This window comes from Coloeus monedula (assembly GCF_965178545.1).
Source record: "Coloeus monedula genome assembly, chromosome: 38".
Taxonomy (NCBI): domain Eukaryota; kingdom Metazoa; phylum Chordata; class Aves; order Passeriformes; family Corvidae; genus Coloeus; species Coloeus monedula.
Genome location: NC_138818.1, coordinates 760,179 through 786,165, shown reverse-complemented (window position 1 = coordinate 786,165; position 25,987 = coordinate 760,179). Strand labels below are relative to the sequence as shown.

Sequence of the window (25,987 nt, the reverse complement as noted above, 5' to 3'; positions counted from 1 at the left end):
CCACCCTGAACCCCCATTCCCGGGAACTGAGACACCCTTGCGTGCGTCACTGCACTCCAAGTCCCCCCCCCTCAGGATTTCAGTACCCCAAAACCACTTCAGAAATGGGGATACCCCAAAATCCCCTCAGAAACTGGGTCCCCTGATGTCTTGAGAGGCCACTTAAAAACAGAGACTAGACAGGAGTAGGGGAATAAAGGTAGGTATTTATTTGAAAGGCCTTCAAAGGTACACCCTGGGGAGTCCAGAGGCTACTGCTGAGATGGACCCCAAGATGGACTGTGGGTCACAAGTTCTTCAGTCTTTTATAGGTTTGGTTCATTTGCATATCAGGGTGAATGCTCCAATTAAAGCTTCAGTTAATGATGTGTTTTCCCCAAGCTTGCCCCCCCTTTAGAGGCTTTGGTTTATACTTTTTGGGCCTAGGACGGTCTGGGTGTCCTTGAAGAGCAGGCCTGGAGAGGCTTTGTTACGTCTACCTAGCAGGAGAGAGCAGAAATTAACAGGCTACAAGAAACTTCAGAGTTACACACTAGGCAGTACAGGATTTGAAAAATATAAAAGTTAAAACCTAAGGCATCACCCCCTGACTTCATCACACCCAACCTTCAGCTTTTATTTCAGACCCCATCCTACCCCTCCCAATTCCCATCCCAGCCCTCCTTGCGGTTTTGGGGGTTGTGAGATCAAGTAATTTTGGGGTGAGATTGAGTCGTTTTGAGGTGGGATTGAGCCACTTTGGAGTGGGATTGAGTTGTTTAGAAGTGACGGGTCAATCCATCTTTGGCTTTTGGAGTGCAAAGTTATGGAGAAAAGTCCTCCAAATCCCAACAGAACACCTAAATCCTCCTGAGTATACTGCTGAAACCCAATTCCCCCCCAAATCCAAGTGAAATGGTGAGGCTTTACATGTCTTTGTTCAATCTCTTCATTTTTACCATAATTTTGGGTGTTTTTAAGGGATGAAGATGGTTCAAAAGAAAATCATGGCCAAAATAAAAGGATTTGTCGGCATACTTTGAGTATCCATGGGGTTGGGTTGGGTGGGTGGAAGAGCCTTTTTAGAGGGGTTTCCACCCCATTCTCTCCAAAATCTTGGTCTCTGCCCTAACCATCACCATTTGGCTGTGGAAGACACCAGTGGGCCAGAGAGAATTAAAATCATGGAACTATTAAGTTGGAAAAGACCTCGAAGATCATCCAGTGTTGCTGGATGTCACCAGAAGAAATGATTGGACAGAGCAGGTGAGATTTCTGGGGTCTAAAGTCAACAACTAACTTTTGGGGTATTTCCCATTTCTGAAAGGATTTTGGGATATCCCTGTTTCTGAGGTGGCTTTGGGGTACCCCCCAAATCTGAAAGGGGGGAACTAGGAGTGAGAAGACACCTGGCTCCTGTACTTGGGCATGCTTTGCTGGGGGGTTCTACAGAGGCGGTTTCAGTGAGAAGCTGCCATAATCTTCCTCCATGTCTGGCAGAGCCAATCCCTAGCAGCTCCAAAGATGGATGTGCTGCTGGTCAAGGCTGGGCCAGTTACAAATGGTGGTGACGCCTCTGTGATAACAGATGTAAGAAGGAAAAATAGTTGTTGCACAGCTGTAATTACAGCCAGAGAAAAGCAGGGTGAGGACATATGAGAGGAACACCAAGGGGCAGTGGAGAAGGAGGGGCAGGAGCTGCTCCACGTGCTGGAACTGAGATTCCCTGGAGTCCGTGGTGAAGCCCATGGTGAGGCAGCTGTGCCCCTGCAGCCCATGGAGGGCATGGGGGTGCAGGAATGCACCTGCAGCCCCTAAAAGAGCTCACACCAGAGCAGGGGGATGCCTGAGAGGAGGCTGTGACTGTGTGGGAAGTCATGCTGGAGCAGGGTCCTGGAAGGACTTGCGACCCTGTGGGGGACCCACATAGGAGCAGGCTGTGCCTGTAGGACTGACCTTGTGGAAGAGTGACCTACCTTGCAGCAGTTTATGGAGAACTGTTGCCCAAGCGATGGGCTCCTGCTGGAGAAGTTCATGGGGAACTGTCTCCTGTGGGATGGACCCTATGCTGGAGTGGGGGGCCCGCAGCAGGAACAATGTGTGATGAACCAATCATAAACCCCCATTTTCCGTCTCCCTTCTTGGGAAGAAGGGAGGGATGGGGAGAAGGTGTTTTTAAGATTTACTTCTCATGATCCTGTTCTGATTTTGTTAGTAATAACTTCAATTAGTATACCCAGTTTGCGTCTGTTTTTCCAGTAATTGATGAGGGATCTCTTCTGGTCCTTATCTCAACTCATGAACCTTTCACTGCGGTTTTTCTGCCCAGTGCAGTTGCAGAGGGCAGTGATAGAATGGCTTCGGTGGGTGCCTGGTGTGCTGTGTCAACCAACTACACACCCAGATCTTGGCCCCCAGAGCTGTAGGCAGCTCCCCGGGCCGGCTGAGAGCTACCTCTGGCAGGCAGCAGAGTCCCTGCCCTGGCACACAGAGCCCTGAAGCACAGGGATCCTACTCCGCAGGACAGTCCCTGAGCACCCCTGGCTACACCCTGAACGCCCTGGCTGCACAGCTATTCCAAACTTCCCCCCAACAGCCCCCTCCTCACAGATCCCATCAGCCGGGGCTGTGCCAGCTTTAGGAGATGCCTCCACGACCTGCCCCTGCATTGTCCTGCACCCACAGACTCGCCGTGTTCCGCACTGCAAAGGTTTGTCCTCCCTTGAGCTCTCTGGGCTTTGGCTTTCTCTGCTCTGGCTCCTTCCAGAGCTCTCAACGCTCCAGTGCCTGACACTTCCATCCACCGGCACTTCTGGGGGAGCGATTTACAACACTGGGGGGTCACCGGAGAACGGGGCTCCCCCATTTATTCCCTGTACAGGCGGGATTCCCCCTTCCCCGCCGGACCCCCCCGTCCCCCCGGACCTCTCCCGCTTTTTCCCCGACGGCGAAGGCCCCGCTGTGCCCCCCCCGGCCGGCGACCACAGCGGCGTCTCCAGCCCGCCCTGCCCCTCGGGCAGCCCCGAGACCTCGCTGGTGGCCACGGGCGACGAGGAAGCCCCGCGGCCCGGTCGCCCCGCGGCCGCCGCTCGGCCCGGCCGGGCCCTCCCTGGGCGGGCGCAGCTCCCGCGGGACAGCGCCCTGCGCCCGGGAGCTCCGCTAGGCGGCGTCCCCGCCAGGCGCGCGCTGCGCTGAGGGGCCGCCGCCGCTTCCCGCCCTTCGGGACCGCCCTCAGCGGCCGCCGAGAGGTGCCGGCGCTGGGCCTCGCTCGCCCGCCCTTTTGTCGGGGCCATGGAGAAAGAAAACCGGTTTAAATTGTTCGTGCCGCCGCGCCTGAGCGCTGGGCAGGTGTCTGCGGGCAGATCCCAGGTGAGCTGAGGGCGGCCCACCCTCCCCCGGCCGCCCCCTCGGGCTGTGCTGCTCTGGAGGCCGTGGCTGAGGAGGGGGCGGGGGTAAAGTGCAGGGCCCTTCCCCGGGGACACGGGGCCAGTTCTGTGCCGGGGGAGTGCCCCGGCAGAGCCCCGACCGGAGCACACACACACAGCACGGGCGGGACGGCTCCTGCGCTAGACTAATTTCTGTGCATATGCCTACACTGGTGCCGGGGTACCATCTTCAGTCTGAATTTCAAAGACTTTTGCTTTTATTTTCTATCAACACTGAAGGGAATTATCTTCTCGATCATCTGCTCTGTATTGTAACTATACATCACCAATGATAAATCCGCGTTTGATACGGGTGATTCAGCACAGAGAGTGAGCAGTGCCCCAGTTAGATGCTCACACTGGCGTTGATGTCTTGCTCTCACCAGATCAAGTGTGCAGTGAAAATGTTCTGTCTCCACACTGAGTTATTGGAATTCAACAAGTTATTTTTTCATGTCGAAGCTCCTTATGAAATATGTTGAGATTCCAACGGGATATTCTGACAGCAGATGAGCTACGCTGTTTACAGGACGAACTTCTGTGACTTAAAAACCTTGTTAAATGATATTTTCATTCTGAAACATAATCAGATATGGTTTAGAACTGCCCTTGGAAGTAAAGCAAAAAACAGATATCAACTACTGGTCTTCAAAAAAGTAATTTGGCTTCCTGAGTCCTTTACCATGCACCAGTGCACAGACAGGCAGGAGCTGCTGAGTTCCCTGCATTGAAAGCTTCTCCTTTGGCCACAGTCTATAAAGCAAACTGCAAAAGACCCACAGTTCTATAAACCAGTGTGAAGTAAGAAACAAGCGAGTTCCAAACCCGTTACCAGTACCTTGGGCTTTGAAAATTGTGGGCAGCTGCTTTATTAATGAAAAATTATTTTCCCGAATCATCTGTAGGGTTTTTTTTTTTTTCTGGATTTAATAATCCTTCTGTACAAATCTACCCATAAGAAACTAATTTTTAAATTTGTGCAGGGTTTTAACAAATACTCGGATGATGGTTTTAAGTTGCCATTCGATATGTCGAACCGTGGTGAAATCACTGATTCAGGTAAGACTAAAATAACCATTTGCCATCCACGTTTTTTAAATTTTTTTAATATTGTTGAGTTTTAATTTTTGTGAGTAGTCTCACGGTTTCATATCTGTAACACTATTAAATACAGTTTCACTGTTACTTTTTTTAGAAATACATTGATCAAAATCTCTTCATGTTTCAGATACAATTTCACAGCAAGTAAAACTTTGCTCTGAAGTGGATGAAGAGGTCAGCTAAGTATCAACTCTGCATATGTAATTTCTTGGGGTCTTTTAAATTTCTTCCCAAACAGTGCCTAAAGCATTATTCAGTAGATAGTGCTAAAGGAAGTAGTCAAAAGAGAATAATGTTTTCTGTCTCCTGGTTAAAGCTGAATCACTTAGAGGAGATACTTGTGATTTAGTGAACATGCCTGGAGACAAATCTTTGAAAGTTGATTTGAAGATTGTTTGTTGTTCTTTCTTTTTTTGAAGTGTCTGTGAAGTGTTGAGTTTTAATCAGAGTAAGATTTAAACACTTAAGTATCCTTGTAGAACTGGTTCTGAATAGTCTCTTGAGGGGCAGAAGGTTTGATGTCAGAGTATTCTTTGGAAAACTGAAGTAGATTATCCCAATTGCCTTGTCTGGCTTTATTTTATCTATAAAACAATGAATTTAGTGATTTCCTCAAGCATTGGATTCTTTTCACAGCATCTTTACCAGCATATTTCTGCTTTAGCACAACTCAGTAAAGCTTACTTTTTTGCAATAGCTTCTGTACTTTGCAGCTACGAAACTCTTTTTGCTGCCACAAAATAAAACACATTTCTTGCACTCCTCCTGTTGATTTTCATATCCCTGACAACTAGACTTTTTTTAATCCTAGCAGCTATTAAAGTCCCATCAGGACTGCCACAATATTGTGATGCAGCCAAAACAAGGATGGTGATAGGGGGCATCGTAAGTAAACCAAACTGCCCAGTGGGCTTGTGTGCTGCTCTTACCTGCCTCGAACACTGGTGCAGTGCTGCTTGTACAAGGCTTTCAAGGTGTTCTGAGAGCACAAGGGTGCGTGGTTTTTCTTCCTGCTCCGTGTATGCCTTAACGGCCGTATCACACGTACTCTTGGGCAAAATCTCTGAAGCTGCTTTTACTTAGCTCAGCAGTGTCTGTCAGAAGGAGAGGAAAGAAATGGTGTGAAGAACCTACGAGAAGGAATTTTGGCTCCACTGATAATTCTAGAAAAACTTTTATTGATTTTGGTGGACTGCATGTCTTTAAGACCATCTATTTGGTGATGTCTGAGGGCACTTTGGGATATTTCATTGTGTTTGTGTCTCCTATGTGCTCTGTAATGCCTTTTGATACATACATAGTGGATGCACAAAGATTTTAACTTTGGCTTCTGATCATATATAAGCTTATATCACCATCTGTGGAAAAATATTACTCTTGTAATGTTCCTAAGAGATAAATATGTTATCTACAACAGTATTAATTAAATAGTATTTGAGGTTAAATTGTGGAACCCATTTTAATAGAACACAGAAACAACGAATGAATTGTTCTCAAAACTCTACAAAGAGGCTGAGAAGATCAAGCAGTGGAAATTGACTGTGGAATCAGAGCTAAACCAGAAAGAAAGAAAACTCCAAGAAAATATAAAGATTATTGAAGCACAGAATAAAGCCATTCAAGAACTGCAGGCCAGTATTGTATAATGTACATTGAGCAGATGAAGTTAAGTGCTTCCTGATTTGGTATGACAATATTATTCGTACAGTTAAATATTAAAGAATGTGGCAGTTTGGTTTGTGCCTTGAGAAAATGGTTATTTTGAGAAGGTGTGTGCTCCTGTCCCATGTGAATGTGTGTATACCTGTAAGTGTCTCAGTTGCTGGTAAATTGTTGTTCATTACTGCGTCTTTCATGCAAAAGATGACTCAGCATGTAATACCAGGTAAAACAGACTTCTCTCTACTGATGCCCAAAATTACTTTTCATTGTGGGATTTGAGAAGTCAAAGTGTACTTCTAATATATTTTTCAATAACAGTGTCTTTTTTGCATTTGTTTCCTATGAAATTAGTTTGAAAATGAAAAACTCCGTTTAAAACTGGAAGATGAGATATGTGAAAATAAAGATCTCTTGAAAGAGTAAGTAATACAACCAAATATATATTTTTGTGGTGAAAATAATCAGTTTTCATGTGGCCAGTTTCATATAGCTGCTAAATTGTGAAAGTCATTTACTCCTTAGGTACCTAAAGTACTGTGCACTCCTGTGAAAACATATGGTATTTTTCCCTCTTTTAGAACCACTGCTTTGAGGCATCTGTGTAATCTGCTCAAGGAAACCTGCATTCGTTTCACAGAGAAGACCAGCAAATGTAAATGCTTTTTTATTTTTGATTTATGAGAGTAAATGTACTTCTAGCTTGCTCTAAATTCATGAACAGAAAAAAGTTCTCATGCTGTTCCAGATATGTTTTCCAGTTGAGATCAACTGGATGGCTCTTAAAATGAGAAGTGACTTTTAAGTGGCTCACAAACTTAGAAGTGAAGCCACAGGTCTAACAGAGATTTGCTTTGTAATGCTAAATCCAGAGGATTTTTGAAGCCAGTATAATTGTTGGCTCAAAGGTTCCAAGCCTGGGAGCTGTTTGGGTGCCTGAACACTGATACAGGTTTGAGGCAGTGTCAACACCCCTGATTAGCCACTGGCAGCCCCTCCATAGCAGTGCAGGTCTCCTCAGGTCTGGTTGGCCCATTGAAGGTTCTCAGTCCCATCCAGATACTGTGAATATATTAAGACATTTGAAGTGGCACTTCATGCCTGTTTTTAGGCTGTAGAATGTACTCTAAATTCCCAGCACTCTTTAACAAATTTCCAGAGCTGGCATTTCCTCCTGTTTGGAGCAGTTACACATTTGTGGGGAAAAAAGGTCTCAAACCCAAGGCACAATGAGTAACTAGAATGCTTCTCATGAAACTGAGCAAGCCAAGACAGCTGGATAACTTAATGAAGTTTAAATTCCTGAGGTTTTAAAACATGTTAATGATCGAGAGTTTTACTTTATATGCAATTTAGAATTGTTATTATTATCTTTAAAATTTTATTAACTTGATCCTGAATATTTAAGAAGTGCCTATTTCTTTTTAGCCTTAATTCTAGAAACACCTGTATATAGATGTACTGTTCTTTTTTGATAGCTGTGTTCCTTATGTTCTCTTCTACAATTGTTTTCTTACGGAAAAATAGTATCAATTACAAAAGTGAAAGGAAAGAAGGAAAATACAGACATGGAGTTGTTGCAATTTTATAATGGCAGTTCTGTGGCCATAGGTATCTCTGCTGATAGGAAGAAATTCAGTGGTAAACCCTACATTACAGTTTATAAAATACTAACAGTTTTGATACATTATTATTCAACAACATTAATACTATAAGAATTAATATAGTTACATAAATTGATCGAAAATTACACTTTTCACAGAAAAAAATACATTGGGAAGGAAATTTAAAAGCTGAGCTTGCTTAATGTTTCAATACATTTTCCCTAAATTACATAACTTTTGGCACCCTGTTTCATAATGACTTCTTTTAATAAGTAAAGAGTTGGTAATTCCTTTTTTAATTCATTATGCTGATTAAGGATAATGACTTGGACAGCTGGCATTCTTTTTCAAAAGAAAAACTTTCTTGTACATTCTTGCTTTGATAGATGAGCAGGAAAAAGAAGAAACAAGACAATTGTATGAGGAGCTTCATAGCAACATGGAAGTAAGTATCAAATAAGCTTCATAAAAGGAATGTGATTTATGTGGGTATGCTGAGCTGAGTTACACGTTTATGTTGGGATACTGTTTGTATCATCATTTGTGTATCATGTCATGTGTGATGCAGGAAGTCAGGTTTTCAGTCCCTTTCAAGAATTACTTTTGTATTATATCAAGCACATTCACTGGAGAAAGTGCAGCAGTGTGTGGGATGTAGATCCATGTGATCTGTGTGATATGTGCTTAGTGCTGGGTGACTGCCAGAACTTCTGTTTTCTTTTTGGACTCCGTTTCACCTACCTGGTGATTTCTCAGAGTGGCTGAGGTAGGCAGCAGCCTCTGGAGAACTTACAGGGTTTCCAATATTGAACTTCAAATATTATATTTTGTTTTTAGAGACTGACAGTGGCATTTGAAGAGCTTCGTGTGCAAGCAGACAATGACAGATTGGAAATGAATTTCAAATGTGAGAATTCTGTTTATTGTGTTTATGGTGCTGGCTTAACAATTCTGTACTTCATAGCTTTTAATACACATGCAGTGTCAGGACAGACAGATGTGAAGTGCTCAAATGGTGGGCAGGTCACACTGAAACACTGGGACCCTCTTTTATTCATGCTGCCTGTATTCACTGCCTGGCCCCTTCTATTGTTGTTCCACTGGGCCAAATTTGGAACTTTATTTTTCAAATAGGCACTCAAAGTCCAAGTTTTGACTGTGAAGTACAGTCTAGAGAGCAATACTTATTTGATGTAGTTAGTTTATTTAAATGATAATGCACTAGTGTATAGCTACGGCAACTTTAACTAAATGCTCTCACTCTATATGTATAGGCTACTATGTTCCTGTTTCATTTTCACGTGTTCTTTTCTGTTTGTTTCTTATAACAAACATAGAGTAATGAACTAATTCTGTGGAAATCAAAGATATTTTGATTATAAAATCAAACATTGCCTCAACAGTTACTCTTAGGAAACAAATTGTACAGCTGTACAATTACAAGCAATTATAAACTGGAAGTTGTATTGAACTTAGAGTATATTTCAGCTAGAATGTTAACTATGGATATTACTGTATCTTGAAAGTAAAAGAAGAAGCAGAAAAAGTGGACAAGTTTGAAAAGGAATGCAAACTGGAAGTCAGTCAGAAGGAAAAGCAGGTTTGCTCAGTTTTACCATCTAATATGTACAGCTTTATTTGTGACTAAGGGGCAATGCAAGAACCAAAGAGTGTTTCTGGGCATTAGTAAAAAAGACAAAAATAACAGCTGTAGCTGCATTTAAGTCAGATTCTGCTAAGTTTAGTGATGTTTCAGTACCTTTAGTCTACTGGAATTCATGGTTTGATTTTGAACTGGAGAACTTTATTATTTAGAGTAACATGAGTTGATCAATATTTGGCTAAGATCAACAGCTTTATCTAACTTCCTGACAGCAGTATGTCTGCTTATCATACCTGGGATACAAATGAAAATTAGTATCTGTCCCTTTTCCAGACTTCAATATGATATTTCTTTAATTTTGCTAGATTTCAGCTCTTACCATGCAGAGAGATGAAAAAGATGGTGTAATAAAAGACATCAAGGCTCAGCTGCAGGAATCACAAAATAAGATTGCTGACTTAATAGAAGCAAAATGTAAGAGTTCTGTCTGCTATGTTTAAATGTAATTGTTTATAGAAGCATAGGAAACAGGATCATGATAATTTTATTCTGTTACTGGTCAGCAGCAGAATTTTGGGGCCTTGAAGGCCTTATTTTTGTTTGGAACAGAAGCTGCTTATGTGGGATCAGGACTGGCAGGGTAGTTTTTAGGGTGAGTGAAGCAGTGAGAGCTTTTGAAGATTGCAAGGGGAAAATACATTGTTTGAGTTTTGCAAATTTACAGTCAGGCAGGTGCCACTGAGGAAACTTACTTTTCAGAACTTGATTTTCAATATTTTTAAGCCATCTATATTCAAAGTATTTATAGTATATGATATCAGTACCTTTGGTCTATGTTAAATTCTGTAAATGTATGTCATTTTGCATTTTTAGCAGCATTTTTTAGTAAATATCCTGTTTTTTTAAAATATTAACATACATCTTTTTTGCTTAGTACATGAAGAAAAAATGTTAAAGGAATCCCAGCTCAGTCAAGAACATTTGAGGGCAGAGCTGGAAGAGGCTAAAATTTCATTGCAAAAGGCAGAGGTACACCTTGCTTATAGTTTTACAGTATAAGTAGACTAGATAAGTATTTGCATAAATAATTATGGATACTTTAGATGTGAAACAACTGTGGCTGTTTGTTGCAAAACATGTTTAGAAATGTTTTGTATTTGTATTTTTTGAAGGTTACTCAAAAGAGCTTAGAAACCGAATTCCAGACTACAGTGAAAACATTAATTCAGGTCACTGGAGAAAAGGAAGCACAGGAAGAAGAATGTAAAAAAACTAAGGCTTTGCTTGCAGCCCTGACAGAGGAGTTTGAGATTTCTATGGCCAATTTGAAAAGCTTGCTGCAAAAAGAGCAAAATAGGTAAATTAAAGAGTTTAAATTAAAAGAGTCATCTTACAGGTTGCAGTTTATGACAAAATCAAGAACAATTGGAAATGTAGCTGAAATTTGGAGGTTTTTTGACACAGTGGTCTAAATGCAGAGAATTTAATGTATTTTTTTTTAATTTGTGCTGGTTGATAATTGTCTATAAAAAAAGTAAATTTTTGCCCCCTCCAACTTTCATAATTCTGTCTTTAAGAAATACAGATTTCTGTAAGTACATATTTGCTTACTTTTATGTCTGCTGTTCTGAAGCTGTAAAAGTGAAATTTGATGTGTGTTGAGGGCAGCTATATCATCTGCCTGTTGAAAGGTAATTGTTTTTCAATAGTGGTAAGAATTTATCTTATTGTCCTTTAAGTTTCAAATGCAATGCTTTGTACTATACATTCAGGGTTTTTTAAATTACCATTTTCTTAGGTTAGAGAAACATGAAGATGAGTCAAAGCTGCTTGCCTTGGAGCTCCAAAATAGGTCTGCTGAACTGGGTAAGGCTTGTAGAAAGGCAGAAAATGAGCTAGGCAGCAATAAAAATGTTTTCTGCTGTTTTCTGGAAATGGACTGTCTCTATTGCTTGGAGAAATGATCTTACAGTACCTGTACCTGTCTGGAATGCTTAAATTTATTTTTACTCATCTGACTCCCTTTTCTTTGGTGGTCATTGATACTGTCACCAGCCAAAGGGCAGTGCTATGCAGAGCTCCAATGGTATGTCCATCCATGCATGAATTCTCATGGAAGTAATTTTGGTTTCCAGCTAAAACCAGTAGCACTGCAGGTGCCAGGAGTGATTTCTGTAGCTTGTAGCAGAGATCAAACCCTCCCATTAAGGTTTCTGTAGACCCTCCCCATGCTGGCTGTGGAAGGACATTAGCAGGGATTTTCTTTAAATACTGCTTTGATATCCTGTGGTTTCTAGGGATGTGCTCCTTAGTCCCCAGAGTAAGAGATTTGCCTTCAGGACTGTTTTCCTGCTGTGCAGCACATGACCCTAGATCTCATCTGACAGATGAGAAATGTAATTGGATGTCTCTGTATACATTGAGGGCATCTATAGAGAAGTGTTCAGAAGTGAACTGCTAATGCTTGTCTAGAACAAGGCAAGATGAGACCTGTGAGAATTGAACACCGAACACGACCTTGGTGTTGAGTACTTGCAAAAACCAGTATTGTGAATGTGCACATAGAAAACATTTGGAAGTTAGTAATAACTGGTTTCCTTTTGCAGCATATCCATGTGAGTACCTTCAGCAGTTCAGGTTTTTTTTTTTTTTTCTGGAGCAATGCAGATGCATCAATACTTGGAGAATACTCTGGTCTTACAGTCCATGGTTTATTTGAAGCTGTAATTGTGGAGCATCTAATAGGCTCTGAATTTTATTTAAGATAAATTTCAGATAAGTTTGTCTTCAGATATAGATTTGCTAATGTCTTTCTTAATCCTATTTCAAGTCTACATTTAAATTAAGTCATAAATTAGCTTCACAGTTTCTGAACTTGATCCAAGAAATTTTGACAACTGGGTATTACAAAAGGATAAATATTTTATACTGCCTGCTAAATATGAAAAATTATTTCCGTTCCATTAATTTTACATTACATGTGCTGTAGAAGAGATGACTAAACTAAAATGTGACAAAGAAGTGCAACTTGAAGAGCTGTCAGAAACTCTGGTAAATGTTCATTTTATTAGTCTTATAGCATTTGCTCTTCGTATGAAATTCCTCTTGCTTTGTAAGTATCTTAAATGCCATAAATAAACACAGTCTAGTCTACCTTAACATTTCTGCTAAACTTCCTCACACACAATTTCAGTGTTTTCTTTGAAGAACTTGTTTATTGCCACTGTTTTTCTTGTCTGATGTGTTTTGGTCTTTCTTGTCTCCTATGTTTTTGGTTTTTCTTGTCTCCTGTGTTTTGGTTTCCCTTGTCAAGATTTTTAGTTGTTTCCTTCTTCATTCATGCATATTCAAATGCCACTCCCTCTGGATATAAAGTTTTCCCATTTTTTTCTTACTTATAGGAAGGTAATTAGCTCTGGCCTCTGTGAACCCTACTGTACTGTGACACAGGTCCATTTTCTGTCATAGAAGTCTAAGCTGTATGAAGTACACTCTTAATAGACGTTTATTTTCATTATGATTTTATATTTACAAGTCTAACAAGAAACTGTATCAACTAAAGTTATGATAGTGTGAAACCAGGTGTGCATTTTTCCATGTTTACTTGTTCATTATAATCTGTGCATTGAGTGTGCAACTGAGTTTCACTATTTTTCTAAAATGGGAAAATTTGGGCTTCTACTGAAGAAGGATCTTCAGGCTACTGTAGAAAATTTGTAGACAGAAAAATTTGGAGAGAGAAATGAAAATGCACTCCAAATCAGAGAGGTCTGAAAAAGGGCAATAGTAACATGTTTTTATAAATAGTGAAGTTACACATCATAACTTGTATACAAGTACATAAGCAATAGCACAGAGCAGTGTTTCACCTGAACTGCTCTGCTCGTGACAGTGACAGCAGATCCTCTATCCTCCTGTGTAGAGGAGCCTAACTGCTGCCCCTTGCATTCCTACAGTAGCTGTACTAAGGATGAGGACACAGCCCTGTTGATTGCCTTTCTATTCTGACATATAGTACTGGATGTTTATTTAATCTTTTTAATTTAGATGAATGCAAAAGCGTATGAAGTCTGAAGCAAATGTCTTTATTTAAAATTATTTAAAATTATGTTCAAGGAATCTAATTTAGTAATTTTGCAGATTAGTTAATTAGACTCACAACGGGGACATGTACCCGGTACAGCACTGGTACCAGAGTTCACTGTCTCCCACACCACTTCCATATCCCACCAGAGATCTGTAAAGATACAGTCTGGATAATCCATGACATGGATGTTTAGTGTTTGGTTCTTCTGAAAGCCTTGTGCTGTCAGTTATTGTCTGATAACTTTCAGGAGTTGTAGTTTACACACATATACTCAAAACTCTTCCTTTTCCTTTTGCAGAAAGAAATCCATGATTTGAAAGTACAACTGACTAGTACAGCTGAAAAGGAACAAGATTATTTAAAGCAGCTTTTGACTCTGAAAACAGATCTTGAACAAGAGGCGTATGACCATTTTGAAAATATAGTATTTAATATTTTTGGTGCTATATAGAAGTTACTTTAATACACAGTGAAATGAACTACAATTGTTTTCTAATGAAAATTTTGAACCGCATAGTATGACATTAATTATATATTTACATTTGTAATTGCACTTTCTCTATTTGTATGTATTCTATGGAACATGCAGTTGTTCCATATCTCTGTGACCTAGTTAACAAGAAGAGAAAGTTTCTGAATTCATTGTTAATCCTGCTTTGAACTACATAATCTTCAGTAACCATTATATTTATATAAAAGTTGACTCTGGTTGTCTTTCCTTCTTCTGTCACCTTTTTGTATGACTGTGATTTTGTTGCAAAGCTTGTATTTGTAGATAAAGGCCTGGACTTTTTTCACCATGGAGTAACGCTTGATAATATGTAGATTTAACTTAAAAGGAGATTTCAAAATGCATGTTCTTATTCTTTTTGGCCATTTATTTTAAATTAGGTTAAAGAATGAACAACTAACAGTGTATCTCAATAAGCTCTCACTAGAGAAAGAACAAATAACACAAGAGAAGAATGGTGTGGCTGCAGAACTCAAGAAACTGCAAGAAAGACAAGAGGCAAGTTGTAAACTTCCAGCTTTGTTTAAAGGACAGTACTCAATTTGAACTACAAATCAGATGGTAAACTGCAACATGACATGGTTCTGTAGAGTATTTGAACTATGTTTTGTGTTTGATTTGGAAAGGAAGTGTATTTACACTTGTGAATAAGGCAGGCCAGTGTGCTTTGAATGGCTTTGAATTTTTTTAAGAAGTCACTTTTAATATTATTTCTTTGCTGACATGGGTCTTTATTTAGGATAGTAAGAAAAAAGAAGAAAATACAAAGCAGTTAGTTGAACACCTAGAAGAGGCAAATGGCCAGCTAAGGCAAGTAAAAACAAATATTAATATCCGATGTTGTTAAAGGAAGTAGACTCACATAGTTGTGTTCATATGCTGCTTTATGTGGTTTTTTTGATAAATGTTTTTCTAGATTATATAGCTAAACAGAAACTACTCAGTATTGCTGTTGGCCAAGTAGAAATTTTCTCAGATTAGAAATACCTATTGCTACAGGAACAATTTTTGCCATCATTTTGTATTACATAGAAAGAGCTGTCCTGTTTTGCATTAGACATCTTAGGTGTGAAGGAAATGAAACTAGCAATTCAAGATTATGGATTAAATGTGAAAAGGCAAAACTGGCAAGTGTTACTCTCTGCAGAAGTCTCTGTACCATCAGTTCAATAGACAGGCAGCCTCCCATGTTTCATAGCTGCATTATGATATTCCAGGTTAGGATGTATTTTCCTTAGGTTAGGTGGAACACCTTTTCCTACTTAAAGTATAGACAGTTCACATATTGACTTAGTAGGCACGCTGCTTCATTTTAAGAACATTTTCATTGAGTAGCTCATGAAGTTCCTATCAACATTAGCAGCTCTTTTTAGAAAATAAAATACGGGTTTATTAGCAGTACTGAAAAGAAGTTAAAGGTAATAAGTAAATATTTATTAATGCTTGTTAATTTGCCCCTTAGAAATGAACTGGAGTCTTTGAAGGAGAAAATGGCAAAGACAGGTGAAGAGATTAAAAGTAAACTGGATGAAAGAGAAGAAAATGTACGTCACATCATTTGTCATGAACATATATAACCATAACCTGTAGGACAGAATCTAAATGTAAAATGTTTGTTGGGATTTTTTCTGCAAAGCTCTGCCTGGGGGATGTGATTTCTGCCAGAGGCTTTCTTCTTTCACAGCTGCTGCCAGTTGTGTCATTGTGTGCCCACATGGTGAGCCCTATTATTTTAAAAGACAAGGACAATCACTGGGATGTTTAGTCTTTGCTTGGAAGTCTAATATTAAAGATTTGTTAGATTTCAGGCAGAGAACCTGCTTTTCTTTCATACACCCACTGACTGATGGATGGGCTCTGGATTAGCTTTTTATATGTAATGTGAGTTTTAGCTTAAATAGATTCAAATATTTTTACTTTCTTTCTGTAGTTTCAAAGCAACCTGGATTTTTTAGCACTAGAATGGATTTCAAAATTTCATTGTAAAGGTCAAAGATTTACAATTGTCATTCCAGTTTAAAAGTACTGAAAACAAAATTTCAAGAAAGGAAAAGCAGCTGAAGATTCTAGAAAATAATTGGGAAAGCTCGTTTTTTCGTGGATTGTAGGGAACTTCATACAAGTTAATTTTTAATTGTGAAGATACTGGGGGGTTTTTCTTCTTCTTTCTTAACTCCACAACCACTAAGGAACTGGTTCACTGCTATTAATTAACGTCTTGTAGTACTTTATGGCTAAAACTCCAGTCATTGTAACATGTCAGCTTGTGTTTAGTCCCACTGGAATAAACCAGACTGGTGCAAATGCATGTTTGAGAATGTTGACAGGAATTGCTAACACAGGGAGTAATTTTTAGGACTTACTAATTAATGTTCGAAATATCTCTTTCAGATGAATAATTTAAAGAAAGAGGTGGAAAATAAAACCAAATGCATTGAAGAGTTGCAGCAGGAGGTGTGTAGAGATTTTAAGTCACAAATACGTAAACACATGGTATTTTGGGGTTTACTTTTCAACATTTTTTGTCTGCTGTGGTATCTTTAGACACACCTTTGTAATTTTAGAAGTTTCCTTTCTTATCCTAACTCTGAATAAATTAAGAAGTCATCTTTGGAATGACTTGATTTGTTAAATTATCCCTAATTTGAAAAAAGCAATTACAAAAACAATAGCTTTAATAAACTTCTACTTTTTTCATTTAGTACGTAGTATTATTTATGTACTTGTAATAAGGACCTGTCTCAATTACCTCTAGTAGAAAAGAATTCTGCACTAGCACAAATTGTAGTAACTTCACTGTAAAAATATGTAACTTGTATTTTTTGTCATGACATCTTCACACCTTCTGTCAGCAGCACTTTAGTTTTAATTCCCATTCTGCACCTCATTTGTTATTCTCTGTTGATGCCCAGGAGGAGCCTTTCATAAGCTCATGAAGGAACAGTATTATCACAGTAATTAGTTGAGCATTCTTTTGTTTGGAAAATTGTTCTGGAACCTGAACTGCAAAACAGTTATTTGCTTGATGAAAGCTGAAATTTTGAAGATTCTGACATTCTTGATGCAGTTAAACCTGTACATAATTCTATTAACTTATTAAAGTACAGTGTTTGTTTTGTTTTATTTCAACAGAATAAGGTGCTGAAAAAGAAAATTACTGTAGAAAGCAAGAAAAACAGTATTTATGAAGGGAAGGTAGGTTTAAATAACACCACGTAGAAGATGAGGTGAATGTTTTTAAGTCCCAGTGTAACTAATGATAATACTTGTTAAATACATTCTGAACATGTTTATGGATCTGGGATACAGGGTTTGCAGGAATGAGGCCATAATTTTTAGAAGATGCTTCCATTTTTAATCATTGGGCACTGACTATTGGATATTTAAAAGAGATGGACTTCACATCCCAAGGAATTATGTTTCTAATCAGTTCCTTTCTTTCTTTTCTTTCGTTGATTGTGGACTGAACAGGGTTCAGTAACCCCATTGTAACAGAAAAGTATTTAAAAGACATACAGATATTATTCACTTTAGGCTGTTCTTTAAATGTGTTTTGCAGTGGTAATCCCTCTGATGGGAATATTGTGTCCAGCTTTGGGTACTGCACTTGGAGAAAGAAGTGGACTGTTTTGAGGATATTCATATGAGAAACTTAAAAGGAAAAACTGTAATCAAAATGCACAGCTGAGAGGAAAATGTACCATAAAACCTGTGAAAATCTTACATAGATTTACAAGAGAGGGAATAAAATCTCCATCTGTATTTGTGTTTTCCAAGGAATTCACAGCATTTAGGGTGGCTGCTTGGGGCTGTCTTCCACATTGTCCTGTTGCCATTGTTTCTTTGAGTATTTTCTAACTCACTTCGGGCCAAAGTTCAAATCTTTATTCAAAAAAGCTGAACTCTAAATAGGAAACACTTGAATATAATATACCTGAAAAGTAACCGGGTGTTTCCGCTCAAAAATAAGAGGTAAAAAAATCATTAGCGTATTAATTCCTAAACAAATAACAGCAGCAATTCTACATTCTCAAAAGGTGAATAAATTGCAGTTAGAGATGGAAAATATGAACAAGCAACATAAGGAAGCAGTTGACATCTATCAAAAAGACATAGAAACAAAAAAAGTGAATGAAAATAAACTTCATGAAGAGGTGAGAGGTGTTAATTTTTACTGCAATTTTAAATTTTTTAAGATTTAAAATGTTTTTATGGAGCTTTATTGGCCAGAGTCCTTTCAATCTTCAAACATTTCAGTCTTATCAACAGAAATGGAACTCCTTGTGTATGCCTGTGAGCAAAGCTTTAGTGCATTAGGTACATAAGCTGAAGTATTTGAATATGTCTTTGAAAATAAGAACCCAGTTAAATTTTTTTTTTTTTGAGATATCATTCAAAGAAATTCTACTCTTGGTATAAAGTCAGCATAGCTAAATTAGATTATAACTTCTCCCATATTAGTATTTTTCTGCCCACACGTTTTTTGATGGTAATGCTAAGAAACGTTAGGACAGAGTGCTTGAAATGGCCTTTTGGCTCAAAGTGCACTTGTCTGCTATGGATGTACCTTTACTCTCTGTTTATTTGCCCATTTTAACTATCTGCATAAAAGATGTCGGATTTGAAAAGGATCTTAAAAGCAAGTGAAGACTAAGTGAGCCTACATACTTTGCACCCATAGGGGGAAGAAGAAATGAAACTAAGATTGATGCCTTAGGTTTTAACTTTTATATTTTTCAAATTCTGTACTGCTTAGTGTGTGACTCTGAAAGTTCCTTGTAGCCTGTTAATTTCTGCTCTTGTGCTAGGTGGACATAACAAAGCCTCTCTGGGCCTGCTCTCCAAGGACACTTAGGGTGTCCTAGGCCCAAAAGTATAAACCAAAGAGCTGCTAAGGGGGGGGGGGGGGGTAAGCTGAGGGGAAAACCGAAGCTTTAATTGGAGAATTAACCCTGCTACACAAATGAACCAAACCTATAAAAGTGTGCAGAACTCGTGACCTGTCGTCCATCTTGGGTCCATCTTGGCAGTGGCCTCTGGGCCCCAGGGGGCACCTTTGAAGGCCTTTCAAATAAATACCTACCTTTATTCCCCTACTCCTGTCTAGTCTCTGTTTCTAGGAGGCCTCTTAAGGCATCAAGATTTAAAAAATATATATTGTTATGTTTTTGAATTAAATGAAATTTATTACTAACAGGTAGAAAAGATGCGGTTGCTTTATGATGAAGCAACAATGATACAGAGAGAAACTGATATCCGATGTCAGCACAAGATAACTGAAATGGTGGCACTTATGGAAAAACACAAGGTAGGAGATTTTACTGATTGCTGTGATTTGTAATGTGTGATACCATGTTAAGAATCTTTCAAAAATGGAAAAAGGCCTGAATCTGGGAAAAGGAAGCTGAACACATGCTTGACTTTTCATCATCTAAAATCAAATTAATTTTCAGATTTTGAAAACATGCATATGGGCAGAAAAATTCCATTTGTCTAAATTTATAGGATGAAATTTTTTTTTTTTAAATTCAGACTTCCTTTGTTACCATCTGAATGCAGTATTTTTCAGTATCAGTTTTTGGCCTCTTTCTCTGAGGAGATTACTTAGTGCCTGTCAGCAGTTTAGCTTGACACATTTTAGTTTACATTTCTGTTACTCTCTTTTGCAGTATCTTTAGCAGATACCATTAATAACAATAGCACAGCTGGCTCTCATGTGCTGAACACGTACTGCTGCATGGAGATAAAGCAGTCCACAAAATAACACTGCATCGAGCATTTTCTGTTTTACACTTTCTGCAGAAGCATCAGTGTTTGTTCGTGGTGCTTTCTGAATCTCCTCAAGAGCCTGGTTGAAAAAATGACTGATGTTTTAAGGGGTAGATCTATGATTGTAACATTTAGTCACATGTTTTGAGTTTGTTGTTGGTTTGGTTTTTTTAACACAGCTTGAATACGATAAAATGGTTGAAGAAAGAGATGCAGAGTTAAAAATATATAAAATTAAACAGCAAAAGCAGTTATCATCAGAAAGAGCACTGGTAAGGAGTACTTTCCAATATTAAATGATTCAATGGAGGGGCTGATGTCCTTGAAGTGTAATGTAATTATAAATGCCATATTTTACTTCTTCCTATTTAATACTTGGGGATGGGTTAACTGTCTGCTTTAGTGGTACTGAACAGTACAAATCAGCCCACTAATTGTTTGCTTTTATTTTCTTACAGATGTTATTCTGGGCACTAAAAACTCCAAAATGTTTCTAAAAATAAATTGGAGTAGCAGTGTGTTTGTGTCTACTCTTCCAGATAGTGTGTCATGTTCTGACTTCACAGTTTGAATAGGAAACTTTTGTTTTAAATAGTTTGATTCTGCCCTCTCACCCCTGTTCTCCCAAGTGTTTTAAGGTCTTACCTTGAACACTTCTGGTCAAGCACCTGTTTCTGATAGTACTTCAGTCTTTTTTAAACAAGCTAAAACAAAGCTTCAGGTATAGGGTTGAAAAACAAATAGAATTATGTTTTGTTTCTAATGCGTATACCTGTGTGCCAGTTTGGGCAAATTTGGAAATATATCCTCTGAGAGAAGGCACAACCACCCCTCCTCCCACCAGGTTCGGGAAAAAAACAATTTTCCTCGAAGGAAAGTGAAAGAGATAAAACTATTTATTTAAGAAATACATAGGAAAAGGAGACCAATGCTAAATAATAAAACCTCTCGCTGTAGAGAGAAACCTGGGAAAGTTTCAGAGTCCTTCCGTAGATCTCTCTCTCCCCCTCCTTGGAGCTGGGATGAGGTGGTGGGCCCACCTCCAGGGCCAAGGCCTCGGTGGAAGGTCCTCCCGATGTATTCTGATGTTGAAACAGTCCAGCAGAGAAAAGGGAAAAAAATGAAGTCCCAGGAGAACAAAAGTTCAACTGTCTCTCTGGAGAAAAAGAAAGCCGAAAGCTGGCTGGAAAGCAAGCTGCTTCCTCCCGCTCCCGCCGCTGCAGAAGCAGACAGGTTTTGCCTCTGTGTCCTTGGAACATGAAAACAAACTGCAAACTGCTTTGAAAAAGTATACTTTTCTCTCTCCCCTCTCAGGCTCAGTTTAAAGGCATAGAAAGGCACAAAATTAATTTCTGGGCATGGGGCAGTGATATGGGATACACATCATAAAGTCACCCCAAGACAACCTGTTAATTACTGTCTCACTTTGGACTGTTTTCTTTTTTCTGGGTTGTGCATAGTTAACCCTATCCTTTATTTAATTGTTTTTAGGAAAATGAGCTGTCATGTTTGAAAAGTGAACTGTCATCCCTTAAGGAACAACTGAAAGCAGAAATTGAAGAAAAGGTGGAGTTTTTTACTAACTGAGTGGTGTGGGTGAGAGGTGTGGTCTGGGCTTGTGCTCTGGGAGAAATTGTATAAGAAATGAAACTGAATAGAAAAATAATGACTTTTGAATGCTGCAGTGGTACTAAACCTGTCATATATTTGTGTAAACTTAGTAACAGTATGATTGTAGACTGTGTTCTGTAGTTACACCAAGAAGATTTTTAGCAACTGAATGGAAATAAAATGCTTACTTCCTATCACATAACTCTTTTATAGGAGAATCTTGTAAAAGAGCACTCTCAAAATATGAATCCTGAAAGTGAAAAGAAACACAAGGTAACTTTAACTTTTTAATTCGTTTTAGAATTCAGTCGTATTTATATGTGTAGAATCTAATTGAAGCGCCATGATAATTTATTTGCATTCAACAAAAGACATTGGGACATTGGAATGCTTTTAACTTAAACCTTTTTTAATTTTAGAAAATACAAACTTATATTCCTGAGACTCCTAAACCTTGTTTAGATCTAGATGGTGAATCTATTAATGTAAAAAATAAAAAGTCTCCAAATTATATTCCTATGGAAGTCAACACAGTGAAAAAGAAAAAAATGCCTCCTTTGGTACCTGCAGAAAGCCCTTTGGGCTGTCCAACATTGGAGGTTTGTAGCTCCTAACAGTGAATTTTTCTTGTTGCATTTTTCTGACTGTATTTCTTACTTCTCTGTAGATGCTTACTTATTTTTTTCCCTGGGATAAGAAGGGATCTTAAAGGGTGAGACCATTCCATGGCGATATTAGAGAGCAGTTTGTGGAAGGGCTCCCAGTGTGTCATTTTTCTTGCTCAGTTACTAAATTTCTCCATTATTATGGATCAGTAGCAATTCCTGTCCCAGAGGGATTGTGAATTTAATAATGTCTCTAGAATTGTTTTACTTAGTCTTAAAAGTGTCCATTTGTAAAGGCACTTTTTTCTCTATGGAAGAGAAAAAAGCTTATATAGCTGTAAAAATTGTCAAAGTATCAAAGTATTCCTGACTGCAGAACTTACCCCTCTTCCCTGTCAGGAGTTCTCTTGTGGTTTTCATTTTTGAACAATAGAATCCACTACCATTTTGATGTTATCTTTCTGAAAAAGGACTGCACAGGACCATTGCAATGTTTCTCAGAAGTTTAACGTCTGGTGAAAAGACTATTTAAGTAAAACCAATCTTGATGTTGCTATCAATCTTTCTCTGAAAGCGTTTTCCTGCAATTTTGTTTGTTTCCATTTTCTTAGATGTTTGTTACAGTCCACAGGTAGTGGCTAAAGTTCAGAATAACCTGAGTTTCTGCAGATAAGCATAAAAAACTTAGATACAATGTGCCATGAAATTCAGTTCTTCCACACCTTCCTGTTCATTCTCCTTGTTTGGCACCGAAAAAGGATATTTCCACCCCATCCCACTTTGTTTGGGTCTTTGCTTCACGTTTGGATGGAAAGATAATAGTTCCACTGCATCTCTCAGGTGTCTTTGTGGACACTCAGACCATAAACTGGGTCATGAGTTTGGGTTTAGATTCTATACATAACCCATTATAGGAGAAAGTTTCACGAAGGATGTCTGGACTTCAGGCGTCTCTCTTGAAAGCTGTTTATTGCATAGGTGAAGTTACAGCATTTCAGGGAGTGGGTATCCAGAGCCAGCCCTACAGCTGCCAGCTCCAGCTGTAGGCATACCTGAAGCCGCTTTCTGTTCAAGTTACAAAGCATTATATGCTTTTCTTTGCAGAGTATCTTAACACATAACAACCAATAAGCACCATACACAGTACCTTTACATTTGCCTGTAGCCTATCATAACTACTACCAGCACCATTTTATAGTCATTATTATCCAATCACAAGAGAAAGTAAGTTACAATTCAAGCTTATAGTGGAAAATTCTCAGACCTTTCTTCTTCCTGCATCGACATTTCTTGTTTGCCTGCCATCTCTCTCTTTTTGGTAAAGACATGTTTTCTATTTACTTATGCTCTTCTCGAGACTTATTTACTTGGTGAAAAACATGTCTTTGTTTGTAGTCACATCCCTTTGTCCTACTCCTAAAAATCTCCTTCCAACTCATCTCCAACCTTTGCCTTCTCAGTTACTCATCGATCACTGTTTCAGCAAAACATCTTTTACTCTATACCAAAACTTGCTTCCATTTCTATCTCATCCCCAGTTTCTACATGCAGAGATCTTTCTGCCAAGCCTACATATCTGTGAAACTTTCTTACCAAACTTTCATCCTCCCCAACACCCCATAAAATAGAATTTAATAATTTTAAAATTTTCTTTCCCAGACATATATTATGAAGACTCCTCCAATAGATAAACTGCAAAGTGGAAGAAGCACAAACCTGCCTTCAGAGCAGAGCATGAGGAAAAAGCAAAAAGTGCTTATCCGACTGGATAGTGAGTCCGAGAGCTCTGAGCACAGCGACCTCCTGGTAAGAGTCAGAGAACAAAGCGTGTACTGAACAGTTCTTTGTGCTCACTGCTGTGTCTAAGAATGGAGATAAAGAGTTTGGGCTTCCACAGTCAAGCAATATTTATGTGTATATTTTTACTTAATTGGTTCTTTCTGGAATTGTAGTTGTATGTACATACTTTACATTCTTTTTATTGAACTGTTATGCCTCATAATGACATCTTAACTTTTTTTTTTTCATAGTTTAGTATCCCTAGGGGGAAATAAAAAGTACTTTTTAATATAGTGTGACTAAGTAACTTTTTAATTTATTAGAGCATAGTCTCGGAAGAAGAAATGTTTAAAAAACTGTACAAAGATTATCCTCAGGCTTCACAATTACATTCCACAGCACCAAAAAAGGTATGTTAGCCTTTTATAAGATTAAACCAAACAGTTAACCAGATTGTTTACAGAAACTAATGGGTGGCTTTATTTTCCTTCCTAGGCACCAACTCCATCCAGTGTGAAATCTCCAGGCTCTGCACTGAAACTCAAAACCATGAGGAGAGCGCGCGAGGCAGGATGGACTGCCATGTCCAAAATGGACAGGAAAAGAAAAATTAAAGAAGTTGTAAAGTTCTTTGCTTAAAATGCAGAAGTACCCAGTGCCCTGGCATTACTTCCTAGTGCCACCACGGGGTTGTTATTCTCTCCGAGTTAGTACTTTGTTGCATTTTTCTGTCATACTCAGTGTGTGTAATACTATGTTCATTTCCTTTACACACATAAACTTTATAGATCTGTAACTACATCCCCTTGCAGAGCATTTCCCACCTTTCCTCCCTTGTGCTGCAAAATGTTGGGACACAAATTAGTAAATTTTAAATCTTAAAATAAATAAAACTACATAGAAAGTTGTTTCAAAGCTGTTTCTGGCATTAGAAATTCTGGTTTTAAAGAACTTCTGTTCTTTAAATTTACTCTGTTTTTCTTAATACATAATACTTAGTGAAAGAAATATAGCTGTTAACTGTATGCAGTTTTACCTGAAGTCCTCTTGCCTTTTCCCTGCATTTTAACTGCTGTTAGACCTTTCTTTTTAGACTGTTTTGTTGTCAGTATGTTAAAACGGTTTTGAAACTTCTAAAATTGAAGTTTCAATAGATTTACTTGTATTCAAAAAGATTTCAGCTTCATAAGGAGTAAAATATGCATGTTGTAAGATTGTGAAAACAGTGTTAAGATGTCATTAAATTGTTTATCTGAAATATAAAGTGTGGGACTAAATGTTGTTGCTTTAAATATTTGAACACAGACAGAAATCACCAGGCAGCCTTCCTAAGGACCAGCATCTTCTGCCACAGAAGTGTAAGGATAGATTAGAACATCTATTTCTGTATTAATCCTTGGTTAGTCTTAGTTTCACCACAATGACAAACCCTACTTCAGAGTCTAGAGATAACAAGAAAACTACAAGTACATCTTAAAATACAGTGAAAAATCAAAATCCCAGATTCATTTGAAGTGGGAAGCAAAACATACGTGTTGCATTCTTTTTGTGTAGTCTTAGGGATAGGCCAGTGGTTTGGGTTCCTTATGCTGGGCTGTTGAACAGTGATGTTAATAAGATTTGTTATTGTATGTAACTAACAAATATTGTGCAAAGATCTGGAAGAATATACTGTGCTTTCCCCATGCGCACTTGAAATTAAAATTTGAAGTCTGTACTGCCCACAGCTAGACTCAAACAGTGAATAATCAATTAGAACCTTGGTATTTTCAGGGACATGAATCCATGGTGTATCACATAATTCTCCTCATGCCATGAGTATGTCCTGTGAGGTGCTGTGTAAATCACCTGAAAAATTACAAAAATATTGCCAGCAACACTCTCCAAAGCTTGCAGGAAATGCAAACAGCTGGGAAGGGTATAAAATCGTGTCTGCCTGTTTCTGTGCCTGTCAATGGACTGAGGGTCCCCGTACTTGTTGCCATGGCAACAGCCCACAGCTCCATCTCCCCGTGTCTCTTTCTCTGGCACCTGCCCCTCATGTCCAGTTCCATCGCTGGTTGTGGACCCAGTTCTGTCGCTGGAGCACCCATGGGGCCAGCGGAGAATCCAGAGAGTGAAAGAGACCAAACTCTTGGGCTCAGACACAGACAGGTGCATGGGGGAAGGAAAAGTGGTGCAAGGAAGCAAAGCCAGGAATTCATTCGCTGCTTCCCACAGGCAGGTGGGTGTTCATCAATCCCCAGGTGAGCAG

At 38.9% G+C, this 25,987-nt stretch overlaps 1 protein-coding gene across 1 annotated transcript; it reads left to right on the top strand.

Annotated features, from left to right (window-relative positions):
* Positions 1–3,270: 3,270 nt before the first annotated feature.
* Positions 3,271–24,372, top strand: SYCP1 (synaptonemal complex protein 1; the record flags this gene model as incomplete). Its single annotated transcript, XM_082300201.1, has 28 exons — positions 3,271–3,348; positions 4,388–4,463; positions 4,633–4,679; positions 5,972–6,136; positions 6,519–6,586; positions 6,746–6,819; positions 8,155–8,213; positions 8,606–8,675; positions 9,295–9,368; positions 9,737–9,845; positions 10,306–10,400; positions 10,544–10,728; positions 11,170–11,237; positions 12,361–12,422; positions 13,757–13,860; positions 14,350–14,467; positions 14,709–14,779; positions 15,432–15,513; positions 15,985–16,047; positions 16,361–16,423; positions 17,102–17,164; positions 18,007–18,123; positions 19,167–19,277; positions 19,918–20,010; positions 21,230–21,304; positions 23,614–23,760; positions 24,057–24,143; positions 24,229–24,372. The coding sequence occupies 28 exons, from the start codon at positions 3,271–3,273 to the stop codon at positions 24,370–24,372; spliced, it is 2,568 nt and encodes an 855-aa protein (XP_082156327.1).
* Between the last annotated feature and the right edge of the window lie 1,615 nt (positions 24,373–25,987).